At 41.3% G+C, this 24,751-nt stretch overlaps 1 protein-coding gene across 1 annotated transcript in view; it reads left to right on the top strand.

Annotated features, from left to right (window-relative positions):
- The window catches only part of RORB (RAR related orphan receptor B), a 227,126-nt gene that overhangs the window by 170,482 nt on the left and 31,893 nt on the right, over positions 1-24,751 (top strand). Inside the window, exons 5-6 of the mRNA XM_017341876.4 lie at positions 18,148-18,269; positions 19,557-19,689. Of these exons, the coding sequence (XP_017197365.2) occupies positions 18,148-18,269; positions 19,557-19,689 (255 nt within the window). The remainder of the gene's footprint in view (positions 1-18,147; positions 18,270-19,556; positions 19,690-24,751) is intronic.

The raw sequence follows: 24,751 nt of genomic DNA, 5'->3' as shown, positions 1-24,751 counted from the left end.
TTTTGGAAATACTTTTGGACGTTGTGTTGGTTGTATTAAGGAGGGCCGTTTTCTTAGATCTAAACTGAATTCCTGGCATCTGCTGAGGAAATAAATAGGTTTTAAAATATATTCTAATAAATGTCATTGTTCCTGTGCCCCATAAAAGTTTATTTCAAGTAAAGGAAGAAAGAAGAAATTATAAATAGTAAGATGAGATCTGTAAAGAACAGATGCTATCTGTTGAATTTGGGTTCTCACTGAGGGAAAATGTTATTGGTATAAACACAGAAATCCCATCAACTATTCAAAGTGAAGCTATTCGAAGTAAAATAGCTAAGGGATAGAGAAACAGTGTGAAATGATCAAATGAACAGGGCTCCAACTCTCCCTGGAAGATAACTGGGGTAAAATTTAAGCAGATGGGGCCTAAGTTCCCTTCTTTATAAACGCAAGGGCTGGGTAGACCTGAAGACTATGAAGGCTTTTGTAAATCTAAATTCAAGAATTCCATATGGGATTCTGGATTACAGCAAAGAAAAAGAGTGTGGTCCGTAGTGTTACAGAACACTAGAGCCACAAATAAGCTTGTCACGGGCATGATTGCATCAGCAACCTGATCCTCTTTTGGGTACAGCGTCATTCAATTCCTAAACGATCTTCAAGACTCTATCCTAAGCAAGCTCTCTTCTACACTGTCCTTGCAGCTTTCTTTTACCTGTTAAGAGTCCATTAAAGGTTTAACCAGTTAATCTCATTGACTAACTGCCATAAAAAATGTGAGTGTAGGTTTAACACGTGACCCTCCTGTGAAGCACAGTATCATGTTATCAATCGCCTAGAAGTAAACAAACAGTAGCTTCCCCGGTGTCATTGGTGGTTCAGTGTACAGGGGGAAGCAGCCTGGAGCTCAGGAGCTTTTGGAATCACCCTCACATACCACCCCAGGAGGTCGGAGACCAGGGTGGTTAAGAACCACAACTGGAGTTCAACAGCCGGCCCTGTGGCTTTTTATTTAAATTGTAGCAAGTTTCTCAAGCCCAGTTTTCTCATATTTAAAAAGGGAGAAGTATGAGCTTGTAGTTCACAGGATATTGTAAGAATTAAAATTGAGTTAGTGCTCGTAAAACATAGCCACGTTTGGCCCTCAGCAAACGCTCCGTGGCTCTTAGTGATTATTATTTGTATGCTGCGTGCTTAGTTCACCTTCCCTGTTGTTTAACCTGCGAATGGGAGCCTAAAGCCTACAAGTGCTTTAAATTAAGTTTCTGGGTACACATAATGAAATACACAGCCATATTCTTAGCTACTTGTGCCAGGGGGTTGATGAAATGGGATGTTACACAGTTAGAAGCTTGAAATGCTACATTTCTTCCTTTTGGCAATTCAGCATGAGACAGTGAGTAAAGCTGACCTTCACAACTGAGGAATGCAGAAAACTCAACATCAACTGTAGTAACAAAAACATTCAGTTAATTTTGATAATTTTAACCTTGTTTTTACTGTCTCACAGGCACTTCACACATTTACTTTTCACAAACACCTTAAAAGATAAGTAGAAATATCATTCCCATTTCACAGATGCAGAAACAAAAGTTTAGCAAAGCCTCACAACTTCCTAGTGTCCTGTAGTTATTAAACGATACAGCCAAGAATCTGACTCTAGAGTCCTTGTACTCACCATTAACCTGCTACCTGGCTTGAGCTCATTAATCAAAACTACATTGTCTACTAATAGAGACAGTCTGTTCAAGTAGAGTTACTCAATCTTTCCAGGAGGGCATGTTAAAAAAAAATAAAGGAAAAGGTAATAATTTTTAAATTGATATTACTTAGTGTCTAAGCTCCTGCGTCTGTTACTGATTTGGAATATGCATTTCAATCCTAGTGAAACAAAACCTTCCAATTTTCCGGTTCTCTTCTTTTTTTTTTTTTTTTTTTTTTTTTACAGGCAGAGTGGATAGTGAGAGAGACAGAGAGAAAGGTCTTCCTTTTGCCGTTGGTTCACCCTCCAATGGCCCCTGCGGCCAGCGCACCACGCTGATCCGAAGGCAGGAGCCAGGTGCTTCTCCTGGTATCCCATGGGATGCAGGTCCCAAGCACTTGGGCCATCCTCCACTGCACTCCCTGGCCACAGCAGAGAGCTGGCCTGGAAGAGGGGCAACCGGGACAGAATCCGGCGCCCCGACCGGGACTAGAACCCCGTGTGCTGGCGCCACAAGACGGAGGATTAGCCTAGTGAGCCGCGGCGCCGGCCCCAGTTCTCTTCTGCCCTGTATCCAAAAGGAAAATATTCTAATGGTTAAAATCAGGTTTTTTTGTAATTTAGCAGCAGTAGGAAGTACTATGGAAAGAGACCATAGCCACAAATTTCAGGTCTAGTTTACCTTAGACAAGTCACTTTTCCTCTCTGTCCCTCAATCTCTTCTCCTAAAACTGGTAAAACCAGACTAGTTAATCTCGAAATTTATCCATATTTCCTGTACAGATATTGACATGCAAAATGAATTTTCACATTTTGGTCTTAGTTATTTCAAGACACCATTCGTCTTGGAGGTGTTGTCCTTCAGAAAAGCACTGTGAGTGCTTTCAACTTAGCGAACTCCCAAGCCTAAATATGGTCTTGGTTCACATTTTGTTGAAACAGCAATGCCACCTAGTGGACACAAACTCATTCTGTGAGACTTCATACTGGTTACCTATTTGGAGCCACCATAGGGTGACTGTCTCCTGAACCATCCAAACAAGTGACACTCATTTCATTGAGACACTAGGTCCATAAGAGTATCCTGGGGCAGAAAGTCATTAGTGGTATAATGTGGTTGTTAAAGCTGGTTCTAGAATCAGACTGTTTGCATTCATAACCTGGCTGTGCCATTTCCCGTAGGCATAATTTACTTGTGAGTGTCAGTTGTAAACCTGTGCCAGCACAGTCTTTATCAGTGCATGTGGATTAGAGTTAATATTTATGAATTCTTAGGACAGCACCTGTTAGTGCAAACATCATCACTAGTAATAATATGATTGATATTACAATTTATTATTATATAATATCATTATCACAGGAAATATAATTACCTTCTGTTGAACACCTAATTGTACTGAGAAATGTCTTGTTTAATTCTCATAACCATTCTGTTATGTCTCTTACGAAAGTATTTGTATGCCCATCTCTTTTTTTAAAAGATTTATTTTATTTATTTGAAAGGCAGAGGGGCCAGTGCTGTGTTGTAGTTGGCAAAGCCACTACCTGCAGGACCAGCATCCCATATGGGCACCGGTTCAAGTCCCGGCTGCTCCACTTCCGATCCAGCTCTCTGCTATGGCCTAGGAAGGCAGAAGAAGATGGCCCAAGTCCTTGGGCCCCTGCACCCACGTGGGAGACCCAGAAGAGCCCCTGGCTCCTGGCTTCAGATCAGCACAGTTCCGGCCATTGCAGCCATCTGAGGAGTGAACCAGCAAATGGAAGGCTTCTCTCTCTGCCTCTGCCTTTGCCTTTCTATAACTCTGCCTTTCAAGCAAATAAATAAATCTTAGAGAAAAAAAAAGAAAGAAAGAAAGAAAGAAAGAAAGAAAGAAAGAAAGAAAGAAAGAAAGAAAGAAAGAGTTACAGAGAGAGGTAGAGACAGAGAGAGAGGTCTACCATCCACTGGTTCACTCCCCCAAATGGCCGCAATGACCAGAGCTGGGCCTATCAGAAGCCAGGAGCCAGGAGCTTCTTCCAGGTCTCCCGTGTTGGTACAAGGGCCCAAGGACTTGGACCATCCTCCACTGCTTTCCCGGGTGCATTAGCAGGGAAATTTGAGCCCCATACCAATGCCTTTAAGTCAGCAGTAAAGAAGCAATCCCACTGTACAGACGAAGAAATTAAGGGTCAGAAAGAGTGAGTGATTTTTCCTAGAACACAGTTAGATCATGGTAAACCTTAATTCTAACTTAAGTTATTTGACCACCTTAGAATGCCAGGCATTATCCCAGTAATCTATCTTTTGAATTGTGCCAAGCACTTAAGACAATCAGAACATGGTTCCTACCCTCACCGTGTAGGGGACACACAGGAAAACAAGTGATTGCAAGGCACAGTGTCATACACTATGAACCCTGGGCATCATGGTAACGCATGTTCATGCAGGTGTGGGACGTGACAGCTATCAGTCACTCTGAGCCACATACCTTATCATGAATGTTGCATTATCATAGTTTTTAGAATACAAAACAAAATGTGCGTAAGTGAAGAAAAGAAAACATGAAACATTTCAGGACGTACTTCCTTGAGTGTTCTAAAACCCCAAAGGAGGAAGAAGCCATGAAATAATAGATGGGCAGAAGTAAGCTGCAAATTAATATTTACGCAGCAGTCATAACTCGGCTTAGCTGAAAATATATTTTCAGCTGGCTTGACGGACCTGTTATAGTTAGGAGAATAAAGTTTCGCAGTGGTCGATGGCAGGGAGAGAAAGCTAACTAAAGAATACTCAGCAAACAAGCAGAAAACTGCAGTGGGATCTCTTGTTTTTGGTCCCCAATTGTAGCTCTCAAATGGTTTGTGGGATTCTGCGGATTGATGCTCTTTTTTATGACTGAATGATTGATTGATTGATTTGAAAGGCACAGTGACAGAGAGAAAGGGAGAAACAGAGAGAGATTTTCAACAGCTGGTTCAATTCCCAAATGCCCACAACAGCCAGGTCTGGGCCAGTCCAAAACCAGTAGCCTGGAATTCCATCCAGGTCTCCCACATGGCTGACAAGGACTCAAGTTCTTGAGCCAACATCTGCTGCCTATCAGGCACATTAGCAGGAAATCTGGTCTGCAGTGGCCAGGACTTGATCCCAGCCACTCTGATATAGGATGCAGTTACTCCAAGCAGCTGTTTAACCTGCTGCACCACAACACCCACTTTAGGACTGATACTCTTAACAAAAGCTCATTTAACCTCATAGGTGATTGATAAGTGATCCACAGGTACCATGCAACAAAGCAATTCAAACAAAAATGCTTCCAAAACCAAATCCGTGGAACCAGCTGTAAGACTATGGAGATAATGTGCCTTTTACACAGAGCTACTAAATTTGCTGAATTATTCAGTCATATGTGAATTCATTGGTCTCTTCCTATACAGTCTGAAACATAAATTTGTTTTCATATTCCTTTTGTGTTCTGTTTATGGAGGCTGGAATTTTAAGCACCAAAAATACAATTAAACCTCTTCTTTAAATTCACCTATTACAGAAGCTGAATGCTGATAGTTAGAGGAGATTACAAAAAGGAATTGGCCCAAGAGTGACCTAGTCCCTTTAATATATTACTTCATTCTATCAAGTCTTTGTAGAAATACACAAGATGTTACTTGTGCAGTTTCTTATTTTGTGTAATTCCATAAAAGTTTGTGATGGTTCAATTGTTGCTTATTAAGAACCCCAAAAGCAGGGGCTATAGTCCTAGAGCAGCACCTTCAATGAATATCCTTTTATAGGCAACTGTGTTCTAACAGCTTCAAATTATGCATATTTAACTACCCATGCAGAAATGGCATGGAGAGTGTAGTCTAACTCTGGTCATATATATCATACATTTTACATATATGTTATATGTTCTCTGAAAGTACCTGTATCAAACACAAGTAGACATTCAATTTAGGAGTAATTATCTAGTAGGTCATTTAAACAAATAGGAGACTAAACTCACAAGAAAAATTGTTCAAACACTACAGGGGAAAGAAAATGTAGTGTCTTTAGTTTTTCCTTTCTTACTTTGAAAGAACATATCTTAGGAACTTCCATTGTCATTTATCCCCTTCCCACCCTCACTGCAATCACACACCCTTCACAGGCAGTTTGGGGAAAGCGCATTGAAATGGGGTGTCCCAGCTTTGCACACTAGCCACGTGGGCTTGCTGAAAATTCACTCAGCTTTCAGAGGTGCAGTCTCATCATCTGAAAAATAAGGCATCTGGATTAAATTGCTTTGAAGGATTATGATTTTCTCACCTCCCAGACACCTTTGATCCTAGGCTCAAACGTTTCCCTTGTGCCAACAATTTCATGAGGTGAATAGAAGAGTGGAGAGAGGATACTTATAAGCAACTAGGCAACCCTTTATGTTACCAAAGAACTTGCCTGCTCCTCCCTCCCTAAGAGCCACACAACACTTGATGCTCTCACTGGCTGGAATGACCTTGCCAACTACACAATCAGTAACCACTAGCAAATCAGAACAGTCTGTTCTCTCCAACCACCCTCTAGGTGGAAGAAATCAAATTAAAATAAACATATGGACAGCTCAAGAGGGTGGTGGTGGCCAGTTCCACATCCCAGTAATTTCAGGTAAAAACAAAGAGTGGACTGCTGCAGAGATACAACCTGAGGGCAAATGGATCGGTTCACCCTGATCCACTGTAACTGATCACCTCAGAGACAAATCGAAGTCACTTTGGCCACTGCAAAGGAACTTACTTGACTCCTCAAAATGTTAGTATGATCTTGTTCTACCCACAGAATGTTTCCTAAAGGCTGCTTTCTCCAAATCCCTGGCTTTTATCTGAAAAGGGAATTCTCTAATATGGGGCCGATGTACCACATTCCTGGGGTCTCAACCATAGTTATAAGTATGGTATTGCCCAATCCAGAAGCACACATTATTCTAGAGGAGACCAAAGACATAAGAATCTATGATTCTTCCCTAAGATCGTTCAAACCCTTATCTTCCCAAGTAGCCTTTAATAACCCCCCAAAGACAGTCTATTATTGCCTAGTAATATCTGCAATGATTGCCATAACAGCAATAACTGACATAATATATACAAGGCACTTAATGACCAGCAAGGTTTTAAACAAATACAAATATAATGTACTTCACAGGCAGCACATGTGTATGCCCAATTCAAGTCCTTATAAACATGTATCTATAGTACATGTGTGCATATTAGTCACTATATATTATCCTTCTGTCAATACGACTTTCTTAATGTGCTAACATTTACTAGATCAATCTTTTAAAGCACCTTTGCTGTTTTGAGTTAAAATCATGCAACATCGTCGGTGGACTTCTCCTGAAGATTCTGGTTAGGGGTCAATTTTTGACTTAGTGTTCAGAACTTTATCAGAAGATTCTAAAACCTGTCAGCAAAATGAAAGTCACTGGGAATCTGCTGGGAAGCCAATGCCATTTTATGCACTAAATTTCATATGCACTAAATTTCATATGCACTAAAATGCATATGAAATATTCTGCAGTAAGGAAAGAGAAAGATTTCCAGAAATTCTGCCTGTGACTTGTGGGGAGCAAGGGGAGAGTTTGTTATAAGGACATAGAGACCACTAGAAGGTTCCACATTGAATAGCATTGCAAGATGTTATATGACAAGCAAGTCATAGTTTTAGGGTATTCCAAGTTTGACACTGACTCTCAGAGATCTGAATTGATTTCCCACTGGTTGGAATGATAATGTACTGCTTTAGCTGCATTTCAAGAACTCATTTCTGGGGAACTTGTTTAGCATGAAAATACCATATGAGCCATGGCTCACATAAATGCCAATTATTCTCCAGACTGATGGAGATCAGTACACTTTGGCGTCCTTAGCATGACACATAACCATCTTAACAGGCTCTCTCTGCTAACCAGTGTAAGATTTATTTCTATGATGCATGCAAACTCAAGAAAACCTATTGGAAACAGTACCAACTGGAAAAACTTTTTACTTTATTTTATTTTTGGATATAAGGTTTCCTTTGACAATCTACCCACAATACTTGAGGAAGATTACTTTACTATTTAAACTTGATCCATATTTATAAGACTTAATGGGGAACTGCTACTCAGTTTTCAGATAGGTTTGTTCTGGAACAATTTAGTGCTAGATCATTTGGAAAACACTTATTTTAGGCCGGCACTGCAGCTCACTAGGCTAATCCTCCACCTGTGGCGCCGGCACACCGGGTTCTGGTCCCGGTTGGGGCACCAGATTCTGTCCTAGTGGCTCCTCTTCCAGTCCAGCTCTCTGCTGTGGCCCGGGAGTGCAGTGGAGGATGGTCCAAGTCCTTGGGCCCTACACCCGCTTGGGAGACTAGGAGGAGGCACCTGGCTCCTGGCTTCGGATCGGCGCAGCGCGCCGGCCGTAGCAACAATTTGGGGGGTGAACCAACGGAAAGGAAGACCTTTCTCTCTGTCTCTGTCTCTCTCTCTTTCTCACTGACTAACTCTGCCTGTCAAGAAAAAAAAAAAAAGAGCTGGCGCCGCGGCTCACTAGGCTAATCTTCCGCCTTGCAGAGCCAGCACACCGGGTTCTAGTCCCAGTCGGGGCGCCGGATTCTGTCCCGGTTGCCCCTCTTCCAGGCCAGCTCTCTGCTGTGGCCAGGGAGTGCAGTGGAGGATGGCCCAAGTGCTTGGGCCCTGCACCCCATGGGAGACCAGGAGAAGTACCTGGCTCCTGCCTTCGGATCAGCGCAGTGTGCTGGCCGCAGCGTGCCGGCCGCGGCGGCCATTGGAGGGTGAACCAATGGCAAAAGGAAGACCTTGCTCTCTGTCCACTCTGCCTGTCAAAAAATAAATAAAGAAAGAAAGAAAGAAAAAGAAAATGTAGAAATAGCCTCTAAAGATTACCTTTACATTAACTCTCTTTTTTAAAGATTTATTTATTTATTTATTTATTTGAGAGAGAGAGAGACAGAGACAGAGAGAGAAAGAGAAAGGTCTTCCCTCTGTTGGTTCACTCCCCAAATGGCCACAATGGCCAGACCTGAGCCAGTCCAAAGCCAGGAGCCAGGTGCTTCTTCCTGGTCTCCCATGCAGGTGCAGGGGCCCAAGCACCAGGGCCATCCTCCACTGCCCTGCTGGACCACAGCAGAGAGCTGGACTGGAAGAGGAGCAACTGGGACTAGAACCCGGTGCCCATATGGGATGCCAGCGCCGCAGGCAGAGGATTAATCTAGTGTGCCATGGTGCCGGCCCCTTAAATTAATTCTTATAGGTCAGAAATTCAGAGATGCTTTGACTAAACTTCCAAAAGGGTGGTGAGGAGGGGGAGGGACCTCTTCTGTTAAATAAACAATCAATCCAGATGTCAACAAAATTCAGATAGTTAAAATCAATTCTAATGATGGCCCTGAGCAAGTTTTATAATTAGGTTCCATCATCTGTGACCCACTAATTGTCCTTTGGGCAGCATGCGGAGGTGCAGATTTTAAAGAAGCATAACGAGAGATTTTAACCGGCTCTAGAATACACCATTTTTGTTTGTCCTATGTGAAGCTCTTCAAGTGACTTCAAAACTGTGAGCTGTACTCTCATCCTCTGTAACTTTGCAAGACTTCTCCCTCATGATTCAAGAGAAATTCTACCATAGCCTCTTTTTCTTTCTTTCTTTTCTTTTTTTTTTTTTTTGTTTTTTGTTGTTGTTGTTGTTGTTGTTGTTGTTTTGACAGGCAGAGTAGACAGTGAGAGAGGGAGACAGAGAGCAAGGTCTTCCTTTTCCCGTTGGTTCACCCTCCAATGGCCGTTGCGGCCAGCGCGCTGCAGCCGGTGCATCGAGCTGATCCAAAGCCAGGAGCCAGGTGCTTCTGGTCTCCCATGCGGGTGCAGGGCCCAGAGACTTGGGCCATCCTACCATAGCCTCTTAAACTTGAATTGCCATACCTCACACAGCCCTCAGAAAATGTCACTGCTGCCAAAACACTGAGACTCAAAGAGGTTATGTGGTTTCTCCAAGGGCACAAGCCAATAGCCTAAAGGGGCCATGTTTGGTCTCCTCTGTTTGACCCTGCAGCTCCATTAGAACTCATCAATTCCAGGACATCTAAGTAAGTTCATTCTGCCAATTGTTCTGTGGAGGAGGTCTTTTACTATGAAAGTTAACTTTGAAATGCTATGTTTTCATAATGGATTCTTTCTCAATTTTGTCAACTAGTTTCAAGAAAGGAAACTGTAATTTCCCCCAAAATTCGACATGCACTATTGCAATAAAACAGAACACTTGTGATCCAAAACAGCTTTCCATTAGTAAATAATTAAGAAGGCACCCTCTCAGAGAGTTAATTTGTTTTTGCTGCTTGTGATATTTTTTTCCCTTTTGGATATATTCTACACAAATACAATTGCTATATAGGATCTTTCAGTTCTTTCTCTTCTTGCCTGATTTCTTACCTTTTATTGAATAGCAGAAAAAAAAAATTTTTGACAGGCAGAGTTAGACAGTGAGAGAGAAAGAGAAAAAGGTCTTCCTTTCCATTGGTTCACCCCCCAAATGGCCGCTACGGCCGGCGCCGCACCGATCCGAAGCCAGGAGCCAGGTGTCTCCTCCTGGACTCCCATGCGGGTGCAGGGCCCAAGCACTTGGGCCATCCTCCATGAATAGCAGAAAATGTTAACCATCCTATTGTCCTGCTCAGTCTTTGCCCAGATGTTATTATTACTTGCATTAATTTGATTTTTCCATTTCTATTCTTTGTTACATTGTTACATTCTACAGAATCGTGTTTTATCTTTTAATAATTTTAAAAATATAATCATATTTTTGTTATTTTCTTTCTGAGAAACTCTAACATTTTGGTATAAGTCTCCATGAAGTAAAAATCAAGTATCTCACTCTCTAAGATTTGCCAATAAAATTTCATGTAACAGAGACTGGATGATATCCTGATTCATTAGGGAGAATAATGAGTGGTTGAACCATGGATTCAGCCAATAAATAAATTATAGACTACTGATTCCCCCATTTCCTACTTAAAGAATTTAAATAATGTAAATGCTGAATCTGCTACTCTTCTTTTAGGGTTAGTAGATCACTAATACAAAAGGTTTGTGGGAACCTGGGTTTAAAGAATACATTTATTTTGGTGCAAAAAAAAATTTGAGATCCATGCATAGGCTTTCACAATATGTATTTTTCATGAACTTTTTGAAGACCCTTCATAGATTGCTCTTCTAAGCTTAACTGGTATTGTTTTTATTTTAATAACAAAATTCTACTTATGCAGAGGCTAACAATAACTAAATAGAGAATAGAAAAATCAGAAAGACCTTTAAATGATGTGGGCATCTATTTAATAAGTACAAGTCTTGATCTATCTAATGACAGAAAACCTACAAAACTGGGTAACTATTGTCAGAGACAAAATCTGTGTTTGGTCAAATATTTTGCCATTCAATCAATTGTCTTAACATGTTATAATTACTGCCTTCGAGCAAGGATTCTGAGAAATATTGATATCATAAAAACCTAATGCAGGCACTTAAAACATGCCTTAAGCCAGTCCGTAGAGATATCCTGGCATTAATTCAAAGGCAATCCCCTAAGAATTTCACTTGCACACCAGTAGTATAAACTAAACAGAGAATTCAGCGGTTCTGTAGGTCCTTGAGGCAAGTGACAAATTAAAAATTCATTAATCACTTTGATTGAGGCTGAGATATAGCATTTCAGAAAGAATACTTCCAATTTAAAAAAAAAATGAAAATCCTTTGTTGGGGGAAAATGCATAGAGGGTATGGTTCACCAAGAAGAACCCATCCTTTCTCATGAGAAATAAAAGTAGGAAGGGGCGGTATTGCTGGGGACAGAATTACGAAGTTCCAACCAAAGACCCTCCAGCACTATATATAGTTTTGAATCTCAGCTTTCTTGCCTGGGTACAGTTGGGCTACGGGTGCTCTTGCTAATAACACTGAAAGCGGCAGTTTTTAAAGATATACTCAACTTTTCCCACTCCCAGGATGTGGGATTCAAATGAAACCACCATGCAATCTGTGTCTGACACTGTGGCCTTTGGAGAGCGCTCTTTGCTGAAATGTCTAGTGAGAGCTAAAATAAGCCGCTTTGGTGGAAAAAACCCGCTGACTGGTTGAAATCAGAGCTGCAGAAGGTCACTTGCTATTTTAGGAGCTGCAAGCTGGTCTTCATTTTATAACATCACAGTTATAAACAAGAAATTGTCACCTTGCTTGTCAGTTTATCTCTTTCTCACTGAAATAAGCAGATGTCGCCTTTTTCTATATAAAATTAGGTAATGTGGGTGACTTGTTTCCAAACTTTGTTTCACTGTGTGATTTGGTGTGTAATAAAGTTATTTTTCATGTATTTATTTAACTTTGGTTCCCAACTATTATTCTTACATCTTTTTGCACAATTTGTGGTTGATCTTTATAACTCTACCTGTGGCAATTTTATCACAGGGAGTCTTCAAGAAGTTCATGCAAATGCATATTATGAAAAAGCTAAGCATAGATTTCAAAAATGTTTGCACCAAAGTAAGCTTAGCTTTTAATTCCATTTTTCCATGAGCTTTTTGAACTCTCCTCGTACATGTCTACCATGCTGTGAATGCCTTAAAGTGAGACTGCTTTCTTACTTGTTTGATTTACATAATAAATCACCAAGAAGAGTATTGAGGATGGGGTAGGAAATGTAGAAGTTCTTTACAATCTCAGAGATAGAGACAGACAGACAGAAAGAGAAAGACTGAGGGAGGGAAGGGGAGAGAGAGAGAGAGAGACAGCGAGAGAGAGATCCAACAAACGTCGAGGCTTATTTAGATATAGCCCATCTGGAAATGGAAGAAGGAGGTTAGTTCCAGCCCCAGGGTTCTATAATTACCGCACACACTGTTGAGAATTAGCCATCAATTTTATTCATTTTCCCTTCAAAAATTTAATTTCTTTCTTCTTATCCTCTCTTCTAATCTTATTAAGATTACCCCTAAGACTTCTAGGGAAATGTGACAATTTTAACAATATTTCTTTACCTTTTTTTCACCAAAAAATGATAAGGAAGTATATTTGCCTATATCAATTATTTTATAAAGCTCTCTAGGATTACTATTTCATTTTACTAATACATTGTGATTTCTATCCCATAAAGCTACTTAATATTTGAAGTTACAAATGTTATTAATGGGATATAAATATTGAGTTCCAGTCAGTTTTCCTCCAAGAAAAGTATCAAGGTCAAAGTCTAAAACCAAACAAATTTTATGACAAAAATGTTTTATATGTTTATATACATGGGGATGCGGAAGAGGAAAGAAGAGAAAAAAAGAGCAAGCTATTTTGCATGAAAAGAACAAATAGAAAATAAGGAAAATGTCCTTAATATTAACCTATGATTACACACCCGATATCCCCTTGCTTGCATCAATGTTAACATTTTACCTTATCGTGATTTAAAATGAATTAAACCAAGCATACAAAGTTATTATTCTCCATCCTCAACATCATTTTATTAATTATTGAAGCAGCCCACACACTCTTAGTGAATTGATCACACATTTGAGTCTCTGAATATATGTACAGAATCCTAACTACTGATGAGGTGTAGGCACATTTTCATAACAGATGCCTTTCCCATCCACTTAGGAAGTCATCTGCCTCACCCCTGGGCTCAGGAAGGGCAGAGGGCAGAGTCCACGGGCATCACCTCTGACAGTGGTGAAGTTTCCCAGGAGTTAGTTATCTGAGCCATATTCCTGATGGACCCATTATCCCAGCACAGAGTCTGCTTCCTCCTTCTTCAGCTTGTCCCATCTGCAGCCCAAGCTAAAAAAAATCTAACAAAAACTGAGCTCTGAGAAACAGCTGCAATCCAAGTCAGGGTAACGGATGAAGAGTGTGTGATTGCCCAGAAAGATTCCATATCCTCCGCTCTTTCGCCTCAGTCTCTTTTGTCTGGATTTTCTCATGTGGTTGGTCCCTGGAGAGGACCGCGTTTACTATTACCTTTTCTATTTTTCCAGGTAAGGACTCTTGAAAGTTCCTTTGGCTCCCAGCAAGAACTTTGCATACTGTATTCATTGTCTCTCCCTTTGTCCTTTCGTTTTAAATTCTTCTCTCCTTTTCACAACTGCAGACTCTCAGTCCAAGAAAACTATCTCCTCTGATGTTCCAGCATCTCTCTAATTGACAGAGGGAGCCCTCCGACCTTGCTCCCCTGAGATCACGTCTAGCTTTTCCATGTGCTTTTCCAACCTGAGCCTTGAGAGGGTCAAGCTGGTTTTTCCACGTGGCTCACCTCTGCACAGCAGAACAGTGGGAGAAGGCAGAGCAGGAATGCGGCGACAATGCCTTGCCTTCCTTGCCATTTACAAACCTATGTCCAAGAGACAATTTGACTTTTATTTCTCACCACAGCATGGGAAATAATTGTGCATGCTTGATGTTTGATTTCAAAGCCATTCTGTGTGCCCAGGCTTTAAAATCATCAAACAAAGGGTCGATGTTAGCTTTCTCAGATCCTTTGTGAGCTAAGGGAGATTGAAGGATGGATGGATGACTCGGTGGACGGAAGATGGATAAAGGGACATTTTCAATATTATCTTTAGTATCTCAGCATTAGTCCAATGCCTACTATGTTATTGTTTCCTCTTTTTTATTGCCACATGTGCTTGTCCTATGCATTCTCCTTCAAAATTGTCTTGAATCTGACCCCTCCACCCATCTCTGACATTATCACCTACTCCAGACTCTGCTGAATTTTACACCAACCTGATTAATCTCATATGTATGCTAATGCCATCTCATTTTTATTTGCAATGGCTAGGATCACCTTTCTAAACCCAAAAACTGACCACGTCACTCCCTTGCTTCACAGCTTCCATTGGCCCCAACTGCCTACAAGATAAGATCCCAAGATCCCAAGCTAAAATCCCAAAGCCCTCCATGATTAAATTCCTTAGCCAGCTTATGCAACTGTTCATGCCCCACCCACTCTCTCAGACTCTTTTCTCCCCTTCTCCCCCATGCAGCCTATGCTGCAAACAAACCACACTTCTTGCAAGAAAAGATGGACCAGGTTTCAGAATGCTGTTTGCTAGGTCTGTAGAAATCAGTCTAGAGTCACTCTCTATTTCTGCACCTAATTCTTTCCCCAGTAAAGAAGCAAGTATTATAAAGAAATAAGAGATATGACCAGAAATTACTTAGCTTGTGCTAGTTTTCCATTTATGCCTTTGTAATATCATTCCCTCCAGCTGAGGTCTATCTTTCTCTTCTCCCTGAGACAGACTCAGGCTCATCCTTTGAGACTGAGGTCATCTCCTCTGTGGTTCCTTTTCTGCCTCTGCCAGACTGAGTCAGACTCTTTTTTCTTTGGGTCTCTACCTAACTCGTTGAGGGCGTTTACCACATCAAGATATGAAATGATTGTAAAATCCTTTCTTTCAAGAGCACTGTCTTTTCTTTCTAATCTGTCACTTGACCTGATCTAGAGTGGTTTCTCAATATCATTTGTTGAATGAACATACGAAGGCTGTGTGCTGCACTTTGCTGTTGAGGTCCTGAAGAGCTCACAATCTTAAAGAAAGAAACAGATCCACATAGATGACCACAGTGTGAGCCTCATGAGAATAAGGGCTCAGTGGGATGCAGAATCCAAGTGTGGTAGCAGCCAGTCCTTCTTCATGAGACAAGAGAGGGAGGAGAGCTTTAACCGGAGTCGAAGTCTGAGCTGAGTCCTGACTCACACGTGTGGCTCTGACTTCCAATTTTACTTCACTTGCCCATGTATTTATTATCCCTACCCCTCCTAATACTTCCATGGAACACTAAGTTTTGGTGACAGAAGGCCAGAGAATCCTGTAGCTGTGACAAGCAGTTCCTGAGGGGGGCAGCCTCTGTGCGTATTCGAGTCCCCGCTGCTCCAGTTCCGATCCAGCTCCCTGCTGGTGGCCTGGAAAAAGCAGTGAAGGATGCCCCAAGTGCGTGGGCTTCTGTACCCATCTGGGAGACCCGGAAGAAGCTCCTGCCTTCAGTTTGGCCCAGCCCTGGCCTTTGCAGCCATTTGGGGAGTGAACCAATTGTTGGAAGATTCTCTCTATCTCTCTCTCTTTCTCTCTCTCTAATTCTGTGTTTCAAATAAATAAATAAATATTAAAAAAAAAAAACAGTTCCTGAGAGCCAAGAATAAACAAATAGCTTTCTATAAAACAATGTAATTTTGAGTGGCAAATTGCAGTTCTGCTTATAAACCCCGAAGTCTATAATTTATCAATAAATTTTTGGAGGTGAAAAAACAAACTAGCCCAAGCAATTACAGATTTGAGAACTATAGAGTTCTAAAATCTTATGTTTTCATTATATACCAACCAGAGAGCAGATTTAGATTCTAAGTATTTAGACTGCCCAAGTTAAATTGAAAAATGATGAACCATGACATCAGTCTATTTTAATATGATGTGTATGATGATCTCTATCTTCTTTTATTATGACACAAGAGGATATTCAATAAAACTTTGAATATAAGATTTTTTTAAAAAGGATTTTGTAATATTATAAGCAATATAAGTCTATAAATGCTCAATGATGAAACCAATAGAGTACAATTATACCATTAGGTAGCATTTTGTAGCATCTTCTGCCTCTATCACATTGGAGTTCTGATTGAAAAACTCTAATATTGAATTATCTTCCCTCAGTGGCACTGATCACAAAATCGTATGTCTCAGTTTTTTCTGCATTAGAGTCACCACATTGCTTTGCTGTTAACAAACCATAAGAATTTCCTAGCAATGAAAATTGTGGCTACCTTTCATCCAGTATTTATAATGTGCCAGGCAACTGCTGTAGGAGAGTTTTGTTTGGTAAGTTTATTAGAAGTTAAAGTTTACATCACTAAAACTCAATCTAATTCACACCATAACTATACGGAGCTTAGTGAGATAAAAAGAAGGCACCCAAGTATTGTTTTGAGAGCTCTCTTTAAAAAATTAAATATGACAAAGAACAGAAATTTGAAATGGCACAACTTGAAACACAAGAAAAATTCCACTGCTGTATGAGCCAAGAACAGTTATCAGGCAGAAGATCTGGTCACCGTCACTCCACTCACACCCCACATACCAAATTCCTGTGTATTTTGGTTTCTCAAGCTGTCACCTTTTCTATGTGTTCAAATAGCAGATGGAATTACGAGCAACCTCCTACCAGATCTATCCAACTTTAGAGGCCTCATAACAAGTTTTTAAGTAAAGCTCTTCCATCCGGTTCTATCACTCCCCTCTCATACCTCCAAAAGCAAAATATTTGGTATTTAAGATACAATATAAATTACAACTCTTTGGGGAGAAACTACTCTAAAAGACAAATTGTGTTTGTTACTACTTTTATGAATATAATATTTTCTTTTATAACTTTTGAAAAAGAAATTTTACTAGATAAAGAGCTAGAAAAGAGAATGCAATGGCATCTGTTAATCAACTTTATTTTTTAAGATAGATTTATTTATTTATTTATTTATTTATTTAATTTAAGAGGCAGAGTAACAGACAGCAAAGGAGAGACAGACAGAAAGGTCCCCCACCCACTGGGTCACTCCCCAGTTGGCCGCAAAAGCCAGAGCTGGGCTGATCCGAAACAGGGAACCAGGAGCATCTTCCAGGTCTTCCACATGGGTATAGGGGCCCAAGCACTTGGACCATCTTCCACTGCTTTCCCAGGCCATAGCAGAGAAGCTGAGAAGCTAGGACACGAACTGGCACCCATATACAATGCTTAGCCTACTACACCAGAGCGCTGGCCCCATTACCCACTTTCGATAATTATCAATTCATGGGCCAATAATATTTCATCTGTATCCCCTTTACCATTATTAAATATGTTATATGTGTACATGCTTAAAATGTCAAATCTACAAAAATAATATTAACAGATAATCTAGCTTCTATCCATGTTCTTCTATTTTATTCCCTGTATAGATAACCTTTTCTTTTTAATTTATTATGTAAACTTCCTTTTCTAAAAATATAAACAAGTACATTTATATGTTGGTGCCCCATTTTCTGAAATAAGTAACAGATTAATAGAATCTTAGTAATTTTCAAAACATTTTAAAGTATTTGGTGTATATTTGTTGAGACTATCAGTGACTTTTGGGTCAAAAAGTAAGAAATATAGTAACTTTGTAAGTATTTTTAAAATAAGTAATTATTTCAATGCTTTACAACTTGTAAGATCTCAAAATTGTGATGGGTGGAGGGATGATAAATTTTGACTAAAAGACTAAAAATTCAAAAAAGGCAATGAAGACTTTGAGGATTTTAATACGGACAGTAGTGCTCAAGACATTCTAAAACAATTAGGGTGTCTCCGAAAGCCCCTTTTAAAGTAAGTATATTAAAAACAAGTTTCCCTGAACAGAATGATTTTTCTCACAAGCCCTCAAATTGACATTCTTCCTCCTAGATCGAATTGCACAGAACATCATCAAGTCCCACTTGGAGACGTGTCAGTACACCATGGAAGAGCTGCACCAGCTGGCGTGGCAGACTCATACCTATGAAGAAATTAAAGCGTATCAAAGCAAGGTACTCTGGGAAACTGTGGGGAAGATTTTTCCATCATTACTCTATTTCTGGCTTTCTCACCATCAGCTCTGTTGACATTTTAGGCCAAACAGTTCTTTGCTGTAGGAACTGTCCTATGCATTGAGGGATGTTTAGCAGCATCTCTGGGCTCGGTCTACCAGATGCCAATAGGTAACAACACCTTCACAACCAAACCTGCCTCCAGGTATTGCCAGTATACTCTGGGAGGTAAAAATGATTGAAAACCACTGCCCTATTCAAGTGCCTGGAGAGACTGTGCCTTCATCAAACTATTTTAGGATGTTTCATAATGATTTCTTGGGTCCAGCAAATAGCAGGAGCTATGGCGTATTCACAACAACAGTGGTCTCAAAGTTGCACACCAGAGGTAGGGAACAAGGCATTGTAAATGCTTTCCCTTATCCTACATGTTTAATAAAAAGGATTCAGGCGAAAAAATGAAACTCCAGTATTATTGCTATTGTTATGAATATCTTCTTGTGTTCAATGGAAAAGATTTTAAGGGAAGGGTTTTCTTGTTGTTCAATATTCACATTACTTTAAAAATGAAATCCTCTTTAGAAGGTTGATCAGCTGATAAAATTTTAATAAAGATAAATAGCTGTATAGCTAAATGGGTGAATACAACATACTAATTTTTCTCTAATGAAATGTTTATATAAATAAGAAAACCAAGGCACAGGTATTACTATTGTCAATAAAAAGCAGTATTAACATACATGGGTTGTTATTTCATTTCAAAAAAAATAACCAAAAGGCATAAATATATTAAATATATGACTTGATGCCTTTCGCTAGAAACTCTTTTTATGCCAAAAAATCGACAGTCTCCATAAGTTCTGGAAAAAGAACATAATGTAAAAATATCATATGTTCAGTGTCCAGGTACCGATGAAAATGACATCATGAAAGCCTGTGAATGAAATCGCTATTCCTCAACACAGGGTTTGTTTTTACATAATGGACTAGGACCTTACATTTGTTCAGGTGCAGAGAAAATAACTCAACTGTCTTTTTATTATAAGCAGTGTTTCTATTATTTTAGCCTCAGTACTTTGACAATAGTGGCATATTGAGGTGAAAACAGGTCAAAACACTTTCTTAAGTACAAAAAAGAAAATATTCCCTCCACTTTGATAGGAACGGTGCAAGTTCCCACCATCGGCCCCACGTGGTGAGTAAGCACTGGCAGGGCAAACCTCAGTGTTCTGCGACTCTCCGAGGAACTTTTCGCCCCACTGACATTCTGTGTTTTCCCTCCTGAAGTCCAGGGAAGCCCTGTGGCAGCAGTGTGCCATCCAGATCACGCACGCCATCCAGTACGTGGTGGAGTTTGCAAAGCGGATAACAGGCTTCATGGAGCTCTGTCAAAATGATCAAATTCTACTTCTGAAATCAGGTGAGCAAGGAGAACGTTTGTGGGGGGCCTATTTCATTCCAGAATGCTGCTGACCCTTCGCTCTGTGATGATGGTTCTAGAAAATCCTCCTTCCGTTATGTGGCTCAATGTTACCACCCACATTGTCAGCCAACTCCCAAAGGAAACTCAGTCATAAAAATGCCCTGATACTCGTTCAGTTCCCCCTTTGAAGTCAAATACAATTTTGCTTATTGAAAGTAGAGCTATTAATTTCGGAGGTTGAGATACCAAGCTTGACAGGCAGTGCAAGTAATTAGTGTGTCAAGGTGGCTGAACTGCTGAGCTGGCGCTGAAACAAATTCCTTGCCTTCTATGGGGGAAAAAAATGAAGGCTAGCTGAGCTCTGCCTCTGTGGTCATTTCCAATTATTTTAATGAGGAGAGCCTGCAGCCAGTACACACTGGGAGAAACTCCACAGTGCTCTAATCTTTCCCTCCCCTCCTCTCATACACACACACACAGACACACACACGCACACACACAATCACTTAAGAAGTAGCTCAAGAAACTCTCCCAATAACTGACTGCAGATGCTGTCGTCAAACAAGAAAAAAATTACTTGTGTTTCCCTTGGCCCCCTTTGAAAATCTTCATGATCCTAGGCCATTATAATAGTAATTACATACTTCTATGTATGTAATAACATACAAGAATATTTCAATCTGGTGGGAAAATGGGATTAAAATATGTTTATTTGGTGAAAAAAATCTTGAAAGCCATACATGATTTTGTCATAATACACATTTTTCATGAACTTTTTGAAAATCCCTTGCATGTATAGATTTCAAAATTTTTTACTAAAATAAATATTTTCTAAATCAATTTTTCACAAACATTTTTAAAATTTATTTCCTTATTCAAGAGGCAGAGACAGGCAGGCGTAGAGATGGGTAGACAAAGATCTACCATCTGGTGCTTCACTCCCCAAATGTCTGCAATGGCCAGAGCTGAGCCAGGACCAAAACCAAAAGCTGGGAACTCAATCCAGGTCTCTCATGTGGGTGGCAGAAATCCAATTACCTGAGCTATCGTCACTGCCTCCTAGAGTCTGCACCAGCAGTAAGCTGTAGACAGGAACTGGAATCAAACCCAGGAGCCAGTGCTATGGCATAGTAGGTTAAGCCTCCACCTGCAGTGCATCCCACATGGGTGCCAATTCAAATCCCAGCTGCTCCACTTCCAATCCAGCTCCCCGCTAATGGCCTGAGAGAGCAGTGAAAGATGGGCCTCTGCACCCATGCGGGAAACCAGGAAGAAGCTTCTGGCTCCTGGCTTTGGATTGGCCCAGCTCCCACCGTTACAGCCATTTGGAGAGTGAACCAGTGGATGGAAGACCCCTCTCTCTCTGTCTCTTCCTCTCTCTGTATGCATCTCTGCCTCTCAAATAAGTAAATAAATCTTTAAAAAAATTCACAGAATATCTTTAAAAAAAAAAAAAGGAATCAAACTCAGGTACATGATGAGGACACAGTCATCTTAACCAGCAAGTAAAACACCTACCCCTACACAAACATCTTGAAGTACCCTCATATATATGTTCATGCTAACCTATGACATCTCATTTAACCTGATTATATCAGTATTGCTAGTCCTATCTTAAAGTGAAAGGGTTGAAAATTCAGAGAAGTGCCGGCGCGGCGACTCACTAGGCTAATCCTCCGCCTAGCGGCGCCGGCACACCAGATTCTAGTCCCGGTCAGGGCGCCGGATTCTGTCCCGGTTACCCCTCTTCCAGGCCAGCTCTCTGCTGTTGCTGTGGCCAGGGAGTGCAGTGGAGGATGGCCCAAGTGCTTGGGCCCTGCACCCGCATGGGAGACCAGGAGAAGCACCTGGCTCCTGCCATCAGATCAGCGCAGTGCGTCAGCCGCAGCGTGTCGGCCGCAGCGTGCCGGCCGCGGCGGCCATTGGAGGGTGAACCAACGGCAAAGGAAGACCTTTCTCTCTGTCTCTCTCTCTCACTGTCCACTCTGCCTGTCAAAAAATAAATAAATAAAAATTAAAAAAAAGGAAAGAAAATTCAGAGAAGTGAGGGACTGTGCTCAGTGTCATAAGGCCAAAAAACTGATGGATATATGGCAAAGTTGGCATGTGGCCATAAAGCTAAATGTAATTATTATTCTAAGATGTTGCTGCTTCTTTACAAAATGGTGTAAACTGATGAACATCTGGACTCAAGTAATAACTTGATTAATCAACTAAGTAACAACCCCCAAAACTAGTTAAATAACAATAATAATGTTGCTTTCACCCCTAAAATTTGAGCAGAGCTAAGTGGAGATGGCTTCTCTCTACTCCATGGGTGCTCACTTTGGAAAGTTGACTGCGGTTGGGATCATCCACTTTCAATCTGGATCACTCAGCAAGTTATACCGGCTGACAGACAGGAGTTCAGCCAAGGCTCTGGACTGGGAACCTCAGTTCCCCACCACGTGAGCTTCTCTACAGAGAGCTTAGACATCAGAGTACAGTCACAACATTCCAAAAGCTAACATTCTGGGAGAATAAAACAGAGCAATTTAATCTCAAAAATCACATAGTGTTCCGCAACTCTCCACCAGTCAAAAAGGCCCATGTGGGTTCAAGAGACATGGATTCTGTTTGATGAGGGAATGGGTAAGGGCCTAGAAATGCATATGGGATAGAATATATTCTTGTTTTGACGCTTTGAAAAATTAAGTCTGCCACATTTGATGTGTGACATTTAGCTAAGTTTTTTTTTTTTTTTTTTAAGATTTATTTACTTATTTGAAAGTCAGCATTACACGAGCGAGGAGAGGCAGATAGAGAGGTCTTCCATACAATGGTTCACTCCCCAATTGGCCGCAACGGCTGGAGCTGCACTGATCCAAAGCCAGGAGCCAGGAGCTTCTTCCAGGTCTTCCTTGCAGGTGTAGGGGCCCAAGGACTTGGGCCATCTTCTACTGCTTTCCCAGGCCATAGCAGAGAGCTTGATGGGTAGTGGAGCAGCCAGGTCTCAAACCCAGTGCCCATATGAGATGCCTGCACTTCTAATCCATCACCTTGAGCTAACTTCTTAAGATGGAAATGTCCTCATTTGCAAAGTAAAGAGGTAAACTAGAAACAATGAATTCCAAACTTGAAATTGCATCAGGAGTGTCAAAGGAGCTTATGCACAGTTCAGAAACAGACACAAACCTTGGCCCAAGGACTCAGAATCTCCTAGAGGGGAACCCAGTTTATTCATTTCCAAGTAAGGCTCAAATATCATCAACTCATAGACTGACATTTGGGAACTGTTGGATTATATAATCTTTTTTTTTTTTTTTCACAGGCAGAGTGGACCGTGAGAGAGAGAAACAGAGAGAAAGGTCTTCCTTTTGCCGTTGGTTCACCCTCCAATGGCCGCCGTGGCTGGCGCGCTGCGGCTGGCACACCACGCTAATCCGATGGCAGGAGCCAGGTGCTTCTCCTGGTCTCCCATGGGGTGCAGGGCCCAAGGACTTGGGCCATCCTCCACTGCACTCCCTGGCCATAGCAGAGAGCTGGCCTGGAAGAGGGACAACCGGGACAGAATCCGGCACCCCTACCAGGACTAGAACCCAGTGTGCCGGGGCCGCAAGGCGGAGGATTAGCCTATTGAGCCGTGGTGCCGGCGGATTATATAAACTTTAGCATTGCTGCCTGCTATAAAAATGTTGACTCTAGCATCAAAGGCAAGGTACTAAACCTTGATAAGCTCCTTAAACTCATCATAAGATAGGGCTAATAAAATTTACCTAAATAGTTATTGCTAGGAGCAAATATGACAATAAATGTAAAGAACCAGGGAAAGTGCTTTCCATAGTATAGCTATTCAATAAATGTTAGATATTCCTCTCATGTCAGAAGAGTACTGGGGACTGGCGCAGTGGCGTAGCAGGTAAAGCCTCTTCCTGCAGTGCCGGCATCCCATATGGGTGCTGGTTCGCGTCTCAAGTGCTCCACTTCCAATCCAGCTCTCTGCTATGGCCTAGGAAAGCAGTGAAAGTTTGCTCAAGTGCTTGGGCCCTTGCATCCACATGGTAGACCCAGAAAAAGCTCCTGGCTTCTGGCTTTGGATCGGCCCAGCTCCAGCCATTGTGGCGATTTGGGGAGTGAATCAGCACATGAAGGATCTCTCTCTCTACCTCTGCCACTACCTTTCTGTAATTTTGCTTTTCAAATAAATAAATAAATAAATAAATCTTTAAAAATAGAGTATTGGGCTGGCGCCGTGGCTCAATAGGCTAATCCTCCGCCTTGCGGCGCCGGCACACCGGGTTCTAGTTCCGGTCGGGACGCCGGATTCTTTCACGGTTGCCCCTCTTCCAGGCCAGCTCTCTGCTATGGCCCGGGAAGGCAGTGGAAGATGGCCCAAGTGCTTGGGCCCTGCACCCCATGGGAGACCAGGAGAAGCACCTGGCTCCTGGCTTCGGATCAGCGCGGATCAGCGCGGTGCGCCGGCCACAGCGCGCCAGCCGCTGCAGCCATTGGAGGGTGAACCAACAGCAAAAGGAAGACCTTTCTCTCTGTCTTTCTCTCACTGTCCACTCTGCCTGTCAAAAAAAAAAAAAAAATAGAGTATTGCTTTGCAAATTTCCTTCTACGTATAATCCCTTATGAAAGCAAAAGCAAAGAGAAATCAGCAAGTAAAAATACAGCAAGGGGAACAAAACACAAACATAATAAAAAGTGATAGCATAAGAAAGGCATCAAAGACATAGCCAAGCCAACAGTATGATGCTCTCACACAAAGCAGTACTTCTGAGTCTGGCTGTCACCTTCCAGCATCCTTTGGGGAAAAATTTCGTTTCTCCAAAATGTGGAGAAATTTTGCAGCTGTAATTCCTCAGGATATCAGTAAATATTCTTAGGAAAATTCCTGGGAATTTACCCAAACAAAATGGAATCAGCATATGAATTATTTGTACTCCCATGTTTATTGCAGCTCAATTCACAATGACTAAGACATAGATTCAACTCAGATGTACATCAACTGATGACTGGATAAAGAAAATGTGGTATACATACACTATGGAATACTATTCAGCCATAAAGAATG

The sequence above is a fragment of the Oryctolagus cuniculus genome, chromosome 1 (genome assembly GCF_051225735.1).
Source record: "Oryctolagus cuniculus isolate XC-2025 breed Fujian yellow rabbit chromosome 1, ASM5122573v1, whole genome shotgun sequence".
Taxonomy (NCBI): Eukaryota; Metazoa; Chordata; class Mammalia; order Lagomorpha; family Leporidae; genus Oryctolagus; species Oryctolagus cuniculus.
The sequence above is the reverse complement of the archived record's forward strand: the minus strand, read 5'-3'. Positions and strand labels throughout refer to the sequence as shown.